Source organism: Saccoglossus kowalevskii, chromosome 5 (genome assembly GCF_978046115.1).
Source record: "Saccoglossus kowalevskii chromosome 5, keSacKowa6.1, whole genome shotgun sequence".
Classification (NCBI taxonomy): Eukaryota; Metazoa; Hemichordata; class Enteropneusta; family Harrimaniidae; genus Saccoglossus; species Saccoglossus kowalevskii.
Window position 1 is genome coordinate 17,657,534 of NC_140645.1, and position 10,599 is coordinate 17,668,132.

A 10,599-nucleotide genomic window follows, 5' to 3' on the forward strand; every position below is an offset into this window, starting at 1 on the left:
CATTTTTTCACTAAGTTTGGATTCATTCATCAACACTCAACAGATTTGAACTAAATTTGGTAGGGATATACATTGACATCATTTCTATGGCCCCTACTTTTAGAGATAATTTGCATATGTAAATTGCCTCATTTGCACATTACTAAATGTGGATTATCTCAACAACTCGACAGATTTGGACGAAATATGATAGGCACATACATTGATGCAGTCTGCATCCATATTACTAGTGGTAATTATCTGAATATGCAAATTAGAATACTAATGATTGTTTATTTTCATGAAAAATGGTGAATGATAAATGTTTCCCCCATTTTCTAGAGATAAACTATGCATGAAAAACATATCTGAAAATTTTATTTTAAGTATATCAATGAGATAACTAGAACAATCTTGAGTTTTGACATATCTGGTACAACTGTAATTTTTTGAGCTTCAGTACAAGATTTTTATTTCTGGTCTCAATACCCTTTCTAAGATTTGCTAAACTTGCGATATTACGAGGTTTTAGAACTTCGTTGAAAAATAAGAATTTCAATGTAAACTTATTTATGACTAATATTAGTAGACATTTATTGAAATCTTCTATTACATAAATGTAAGATATTACCAATATACTTTTGAATGTAAATAGGATACTTTTGAACTTACATTTATTTATAATTAATATTAGTAGACATTTATTGAAATCTTCTAATACATAACATTACGATATTACGAGTATACTTTTGAATGTAAATAGGATACTTTTGAACTTCCATTTATTTATAATTAATAGTAGTAGACATTTATTGAAATATTCTATTACACATCTGTAAGATATTACGAGTATACTTTTGAATGTAAATAGGATACTTTTGAACTTCCATTTATTTATAATTAATATTAGTAGACATTTATTGAAATCTTCTATTACATAACATTACGATATTACGAGTACACTTTTGAACGTAAATAGGATACTTTTAAAGTTCCATTTATTTATAATTAATATTAGTAGACATTTATTGAAATCTTCTAATGCATAACATTACGATATTATGAGTATACTTTTGAACTTCCATTTATTTATAATTAATATTAGTAGACATTTATTGAAATCTTCTATTACACAACTGTAAGATATTACGAGTATACTTTTGAATGTAAATAGGATACTTTTGTATTTCCATTTATTTATAATTAATATTAGTAGACATTTATTGAAATCTTCTCTTACCTAACTAAGATATTACGAGTATACTTTTGAATGTAAATAGATACTTTTGAACTTCCATTTATTTATAATTAATATTAGTAGACAATTATTGAAATCTTCTAATACATAACATTACGATATTACGAGTATACTTTTGAACGTAAATAGGATACTTGAGAACTTCCATTTATTTATAATTAATATTAGTAGACAATTATTGAAATCTTCTAATACATAACATTACGATATTACGAGTATGCTTTTGAACGTAAATAGGATACTTTTGAACTTCCATTTATTTATAATTAATATTAGTAGACATTTATTGAAATCTTCTCTTACCTAACTAAGATATTACGAGTATACTTTTGAATGTAAATAGGATACTTTTGAACTTCCATTTATTTATAATTAATATTAGTAGACAATTATTGAAATCTTCTAATACATAACATTACGATATTACGAGTATACTTTTGAACGTAAATAGGATACTTGTGAACTTCCATTTATTTATAATTAATATTAGTAGACAATTATTGAAATCTTCTAATACATAACATTACGATATTACGAGTATACTTTTGAACGTAATTAGGATACTTGTGAACTTCCATTTATTTATAATTAATATTAGTAGACATTTATTGAAATCTTCTAATACATAACATTACGATATTACGAGCATGCTTTTGAACGTAAATAGGATACTTTTGAACTTCCATTTATTTATAATTAATATTAGTAGACATTCATTGAAATCTTCTAATACATAACATTACGATATTACGAGTATACTTTTGAACGTAAATAGGATACTTTTGAACTTCCATTTATTTATAATTAATATCAGTAGACATTTATTGAAATCTTCTATTACACAACTGTAAGATATTACGAGTATACTTTTGAATGTAAATAGGATACTTTTGAACTTCCATTTATTTATAGTTAATATTAGTAGACATTTATTTAAATCTTCTATTACACAACTGTAAGATATTACGAGTATACTTTTGAATGTAAATAGGATACTTTTGAACTTCCATTTATTTATAATTAATATTAGTAGACATTTATTGAGGGCACTTTTGAACATCATGTTTTATAAATTATTGAACTATTCGTGAAGCAGACGGGGAAACAAAACAAACACCTAAAATGTATCATTTGAGAAAATCATTTATTCAAGTTAATATTAAACACACATTTGTAAAACAAAACAATAATATCAGGTTGCATGTATGCAAGGTTCAGGAGGGTCAGTATCTGACAAATTTCCACCAATCCGGTCTTCATTGCAACTCCTTAGTTAGTTGGTGTACTGCATTTATCCTGTGAATAAAAAGAAATGTACAATAAACCTTAATTTATACCGTACAGAAATATACTCCAACATTTTATTTTGTGCCAGCTTTCTTGAGAAGTAAATATATAATATAAAACATGCAATATATATGTTCCTAATGCAGATGTCAGAATAGCTTGTTGACATACGATTACTGCATATCTACTACTTAAATATTAAGATTAGTTATCAAGGTACAATTGGAATAAGAATTTATTCATACAAAAAAGTTATAAGTTAAAGTGAATTAATTATGCACAGATTGACACCAACAACTAGTTAGATCTTATATAAGTGCCTTAAATTATCTGTGATTTCATCCGGTTATTAGAAATATATTTTTCAGTGTTCTGGGTTGTATGTGACGATTTTGTTTTGAGATATTAGCACCAGAAGAATGTATTATAATGCAAATTTTCCTGATTAAATATGCACAGATTTGTAACAAAACCTTTCGTTTGTCCCATACTATCCGATTGGCGAGTTTTGTCTGAATATGATCACTGGTTCTAGATTTATATTTATATTTATTTATTTCACCAGTATACAAACAAAATATTTACATGTTCATGTACGGGACAAAATTGTATAATACTGGTGGGGACCAAGGAAATAATCCATTTGGACTAGTCTAGTCCATGGCCCTTAATATTAAATAAAACAAGCAGCCTCTCGGCTGTTAGCAATGCACATTTCAATTAAAGAACAGAAGATATATTGGAAAATGAACAATGTGCATAGTATCATTGCAATGGGACTTGCTGTTTTAAACAAGAATTCAAAAATATCATTTTTCACCATAAATGATTGTGGTTTTTAACAAGAAGAAAATATCACTTTTTACCAAAAATGACAAAAATATTCACCAAAATTAGAAAATTAAAGATATCATCATGAAATGAACAAATTTGAGAGTGGTGCACATTTAGTTACCTATATATGTAATATCAAAGCAATTGGACTTGTGGTTTTAAAAAGAAGTTGAAAATATCACTTTTTACCAAAAATTACAAAAATATTCATCAAAATTAGAAAATTAAAGATATCATCATGAAATGAACAAATTTGACAGTGGTCCACATGTAGTACCTATATATGTAATATCAAAGAAATTGGACTTGTGGTTTTAAAAAGAAGTTGAAAATATCACTTTTTACCAAAAATGACAAAAATATTCACCAAAATTAGAGAATTGAAGATATGATCATGAAATAAACAAATCTGAGAGAGGTATGCCCAAGGTACATATACACCAAGTATCAAAATACGCGTGGAAAATACATTATTTACGTGAAATCCGAACACGCGCTGCGGGACGACCACCTTCCTTTAATTTAAAGTGCAAGTTGTCAATTCTAAATAATACTGCAATGTATTGTAAACCAAACGTGCCTAAGTCATGTCCTTATGATAACATGTGGCCCATAGTTCTTGATATTCGTTAGTTCATTACAGACAATCCAGCTGTATTCATCCAAACCGTCAGCTGAGGCTCAGACAACCAATCCAACAGACTGACAACGCGGCGTTTTCTATCGAAGTAATGCGTGCCACGTTTGTTTACGATGTCATTTCTTATCTAGTGGAACAACGAGATTAGTCATTAGATCTCACAAAAATAAATAAATAAACAAACAGTAAAACTGAAAAAAATATCAAGATAATAACTTCAACATTCTCGCAACTTTTAATAAGGAGATTTTTAGATAGTATCTTTAGGGTATAGTGAAAGGGCTTTTGCATTTTTCATTACCTCAAGAAAAATATCATCTGGTAAATTAGACTTGAGATCACAGTCCTCCAAAAGTCTTTTCCTTTTAGCTTTAAAGAAAGGACATTTAAGGATAAGATGCTTCTCATCATCAAGAGAGTTTATGTTACATCTGTTACATGTTCAGTCATCTAACAAAATGTTTGGTTTGTTCATTCTCCCTGATTCAATCTCTAGTTCGTGGTCACTGAGTCTAAATTTACTTAACATTTTTCGAAGGTTGAAATTATTTATATTTTTCAGATAATTTTCAAAACTCAAGATTTAATGTCCCCAATTTATTCCTTTCACTTACTATTTGCTTTTGTAAATTGATTTTTCCAAGACAATATATAATCATTTGTCAGGTTTAATTTAATTACTTTTGACAATTTATTACTGTTACTCACACTAAATTTTCTTCAATTTTGCTGACATCATGTTCCCCTAAGCAGCCATACGGATTTTGTTGCCAGACAAAGTGCTCAGTCTATATCAGTATTTAATTTGTGAAATTGAGGCCTTTAATAATAACGCGATATCTATTCATATTTCAACCAATTATAAACACAATTAGGTTGTCGCGTGAGCTACGAGTCAGGTCACTTTAAAGATGGCGATGTAAACACGGTTGTTGGATACGTTCGAGATATCTACACAGCTGGACATACCGTGTGTGGGACAGATGTACGTGTTCAAACAATGCACTAGCTGTGGACCGGATGTTAAAACCCAGCACGACGTAATCGGTAATGAGACAAATATACTCCTTTGAAAGAAGGGCGCCTTCACGTGCGATTCCTGGTAGTAGGAGAGGCGAGAGGACACCATTGTTCTTCCCTATTCCATGGTCGCTTCGATGTATTTACTTGGTAAATAGTCCCTTATTCCGGTGACATGAATAATTAGCATTCAGGTCAGCTCGGAAGCAGTCAGAGTTTTACGGTGATTAATTGACACCACAATCACACAACATAACCAAATAGGAGATTTTTGGATATTCTACCCCAATAACAAGTATCCATCATTTTACCAGGGACTAACATTATATTTCACACACATACACAACTTATTCAAAAATCAGTTTGTCATGAATAGACTAGAAACAAAATGGCAAAACTATTGCGTAAAAATCACGTTTTTTTCAACATCGCAGAGCATTTGTAATCCACTGAGCTTATCTGGAGGTGTCTGGTAAAAAGCCAACTTAGACCTTTCAAATATTTCAAGAGACAACGGGATGTGTTTTTATCAGTTTTCAAACGGAAACAATTTACTACAGGAACGGAGCAGTCCATCATCTGCTCGCACTGGAAAACAGCTAACATGTATTTTGTTTCCGGTGGCAGGACTTGCCAATGACCTATTACGTCACGTGCACGCTTATACACTACTGCCTTTTTTTCATCCGCATAGCAAGTTGCAATCTGATTAAAATAAGATCTTGGTAGGCATTCACCATCACGCGACAGGCCAAGTAACCAAATTCAAAACAAGCAATCATAACTGTTGTCGGGGTTTCTACCGAGTTTAGGGAACTCAGCAATAGTAGATTAGCTCAATAAGTTGGTATGCTGGAGGTACGTACAGGCATCGTTACCGGGCGGTAAGGGTATATGTATTGAAGAGATACGAATAGTCCAGTATTCAACGCTTAGTAGATTTATTCTTAATGTACAGTAGATCCGATCCACGACTGACATGATGATGTTTGTTAGTCCACAATGCGACGAGAGTTCAGGTAAAGGAGTGAATCAATGGCGAAGGAGATTCGTCCGACTTGAGATCTCTCCGTTCATGTCACCAAGCATGAGCTGTGGAATCTCCCCCACTCAGTATCCAAGGGTGTTCTGAAGTATCATCCCTTGTAAACATAAGTTGTTTTCATGGATCGGTCATAGTTCAAACTCATTGTTAGTTCAGTGGCTATTTCGATTGGAGAGTCATAACAATGGCCCCTACTTAGAAGGTAGCAGAATGCAATGAACCACGGAGAAAGACAATCATATTGCTGTCAGTGGGGTACGTACGCACATGACGTAGATGTTAAGTTCCAAAAATAAAAACACGCAATTTTTCAGGTTTACATAACGTAGCTATTCAAAAGGAGAGACGTACTAATCCCAAAACACCTTATAAAAATGTTTGGCCAATGCTCACTTCAAGAAATAGAAGATAAACTACACTTTTTCATGGCCATAATATCTGTCCGTTGGAAAAACAATTTCGACAGTAAACTTTTTTATTGAAATACAAACCAATCTCCAAAAAATCATACATTTATTTATTGCAAAGCACAGATAAAAATATTATCAAATATGTAGGAGAGTATATACAAAATGAATTCTTAATTAGAAATAGACAATATGATATGTATTCTTATCCACACATGATTTTTAATTTTATTTTTTTGTTTTTTTCATTTTCTCGCAATATACTAATAGAAAATAGTGTATTTCTAAAGATGCAATAAATTTATTAGTAGTAGTAGTATCATTATCATCATTATTATCATTATCATTATTACATGCATTCCCCACAGCGTGTTATGCATTCGCCATTACATGGTAGGTATACATCACAACGTGATGGGCAGATGATAATCTCATATTACGCAAATATACTCTGTTTACTAATTATGATTGCTAATACCAGCAAGACATTCTCGTAAACCGACTATCATGTGATCTGATATTAGATACAGGTAATCCAACAGAAACGTTGACACAATATAGCTATCCGGGAAATCGGAATCTAAACTCAAAATGCCTCCTTTATCAGCCAGTGCATTGTGGATAACAGCCAATGCCTTCGGTATTCTCTCAACATCTCTGTACTCAAAGTATGAACTGTATGTCAGAAGATTCTCTGCAACAGAAGATGGAAATTGTTATAATGAAGACAAGAAGAACGCCGTTCTGTGCACTCAACATTGTATATTGCAAAAAGCCTATCAGATTTCAAAACATTCTCTCCATTGAGACTGAAATCCAGGTCATTATAATCTCAGACAACTATTATTAGTTATATGATTAATTCAGTTGTTCTAATTAACCCTCGGCCAGTGAGACGATGGCTCTTTGGAGCACCATATACATAATACAATAATTTAATAAACAAGTTTAACAATACATGACGTGAAACCATTATGACCATATAACATAAAACAGATCAAGAATTAGCATATCAAAACCCAGGAACCACAATTGTTTGCAGACAATGGCACAAATCAGACCCAAAACCTGTCCGCCAAAAATATCAAAATGGGAGACACACAGTGAACTGCGTTTGAAAACAAGTCATAGGATTATTTTGATACCGCATAACACATCAGGCAGCTGTCAATAGACTACATTTGAACAAGTCAATCATTAACCGTGACTTTTGAAATAGCTTCCTCGGCGTCAAGAAACGAAGGAGAAATAAAGAAACTGATCTAAACTATAGAGGGCCTCAATCACAATACAAGACTGCATTTATAAGAAAATGATTTGATATACATGCATACATATGTAGCCAATATACCCCGAGCATAATACATCCGCGCACTCACATACCAACCAGTTTATATGTATATGATACCGAGCGACGTTATTAAATATGTATGTTCACAAATCATAAAGTTTACAAAACATTTGTATCAGAAAATACGTAACTGCAATTAACCATTTTAATTGTATTTGATTGTAATCATGAATAACAAATAAAAACATTGAATTCATGCAACCTTGAAACACTGAATATTGTACGTTGATTTTGCTCACTGTTTTATGCGGTTTCAATTAAATATGAAAACAATCATTTTCAATATGAAAACGTATATACTCACCATCTTTAGGTGGAAAACGAATAGTTGAATCGACTGGTCGAAGATTTCTGTCTTTAGTAACGGAAATTACGTTTTCATTAAATCCAGTTGGTAAAACATATTTTGCTACCAGTTTGAGCTCCATAAGTCTCGTCATGGCACTCACGATGGATAAGCGAAGGAGATTGTTGTTCTGCAATTCCCATAATCCGTTTGGCATTGGACTACTTCCTCGAATACCAATCTCGTAATGTAAGCTCCATTCCTTGATTAGCTCTGGGTGCTCTTCAACAAAGTCGCCATATACAAATAGAGTCAGTGGCACGTCTTTCGCATAAGCTTTCAATGTTTCCACAAGAAGACTTGCTGCCTTTAGATTCATACCGATCTCCACAACAATCGAGACAAGTGTTTTTCCATTCATCGTAGGACACTTGTTGTTTATTTCGCCAACTGCACCAGGAACATTGTCTTCTCCCTGAGTTAAATGTGGAGAGATATACAAACATGTGGTTTCATTTGAAACAACTTCATCGGCAGATTGTCAATTATGAAATGATACCTAAATAATGTCTACCTGTGAGTGTGAGAAAAATAAAATATTGAAAATAAACGACATATAATGGTATAAATAGCTCAATTAAATAACGTTCTGGTTCAACATTCAATGAATATTTAAGAACATAACATTTAGAGTTTGATTAATTCAAATTTTGTGGATGTGGTTATAATTCAATGGTGATTACCTGTAATTTGTACAATTCATCGAAATCGGAAAACGATTTTTCTTCTCCAGCCCATGTAATTTGCTTTACTCCTATATCTTTCAATTGTTTATATATCTTTTTCCTTGCTTCCAGGTCGAATCCAGTTGGCTGTGAAGCGTGGTATTCTCCGTAAAATCTGAAAATTACAGTGGCAAGACAAACAGCAATTAGAATTAAAACAGTGGCAAACCATGCTAACATAAGTTATTAAATCAATTCACACACAAAAAAACAATTGAGATTCGCTACAGCGACATATAATCACTCATTGTTGACAGGAAATATTAATATAAATAGAGATGTTTATGGTCATTGTGTGAGAAAATGATAGGTGTTGAAATGGAAACAGCGGATACCCTGTATTAATTTGTTCACACCATATACTATGAGGCGTTATGTTTTGCACAAAAAGTGTAATATGATGTATTGTTTGTGACAATTTTTTTATTCATGATATTTATCGTGCGTACGCGTGCGTGTTAGAGATTGTAAGACAAAGGCCAATGTCTCATTGTGTCTATGCATGTTTTCACTGTGCCTCGCAGAAAAAATATATATAGATCAATCAATGCCCCCCCCCCTCGCAAAAGGCTCATAGGTAGACGCTTGTTTGTAAAAAAAATGACACACATGCGCAGGTGACGACTCCCCCGCTTTAAGTAAAGTGGATTTTCACAGGTGCATAATGTTCAAGTAAATACGTCAACTCAATTGAACTGAGACTGTTTTTTGGGGTTACATACTTCAGGGCATGCAGCCAAGGAGTGTTGTCAGTAATGTATTTGTCAATATGATTCATATTCCCACAATTGTTGTTTTTAACATGTGTGTTGCATTGGGAAATTTCTTTGGGAAATTATTAATTGTATATTGTTGATATATAATAGGTAATATTTTGTAATGGGTGTCGTAAGTAACGGTTCAAAATTAGACCTTTCGAGTAATATGCATTAATTTGCACTTACTTATCAATCCACTCAAACGTGTGATCTTTCAACATTTTCTCGAGTATTTCAAATTCCGCGCCTTCAACATCCAATTTAAGAATTACGTAATCTTCTTTTCTTGTGTTCTTCTGAATCCACTGAGATAGGTCAACAGTAGGCACAGTCACACGATGAGATAGTTTTCGATATCCTCCATCTTCTGCATTTTTTTCTTCATCTTTTACGAACAAGGTGCCACCACCCCATTGCATGTCCTTTTTGTTGTTCAGTTTCCCTGGATACCAGGCTCCTTCTAAGTAGGCAGTGAATCCACCTGCAAATTGTGTATTTTGAGTGAGTGACAATTTGTTGATTAGGTTGATTCGTTGGATGAGTGGCGATTACAGGGCGAGTGGCGATTGAGTGCATGTGTGGCAATCGGGTTCATGTGAGACGATCGAGTGAGTTTGAGTATGTACGCGATTGTGCTAATGACTGAGCGAGCGACTGAGTGAGTCGGTGAGTACCACTTACCATTTTTTGCAGCGACACCCAATGGAATATTAACTTTAATGCCACTTTGATGTTTATATGCCGCAAAGTATGGTTTTAATCTGTCATCAATTTCGAAGGAATATATTTCATATTCCTTTCCGTTAGGGTATATTTCTCTGAACAGCAGTCCCGACGATGCCATATTAGCTCCACAATCGAGAAAGATTTTTCTTTGACGTTGGATTGAATTTTCTCTTTGATGTTCGATTGGAATTTCTCTTTGATTTTCGATTGGAATTTCTCTTTT

The 10,599-nt window shown here is 32.6% G+C and overlaps 1 protein-coding gene across 1 annotated transcript; it reads right to left on the reverse strand.

Annotated features, from left to right (window-relative positions):
- Nucleotides 1-3,987: 3,987 nt before the first annotated feature.
- On the reverse strand, nt 3,988-10,599 carry LOC146745827 (uncharacterized; the record flags this gene model as incomplete). Its single annotated transcript, XM_085498763.1, has 7 exons — nt 3,988-4,125; nt 4,300-4,367; nt 6,949-7,164; nt 8,126-8,582; nt 8,851-9,007; nt 9,837-10,131; nt 10,332-10,599. Coding segments are annotated over 7 exons (1,599 nt in total), but the record flags the coding sequence as incomplete, so codon positions are not given.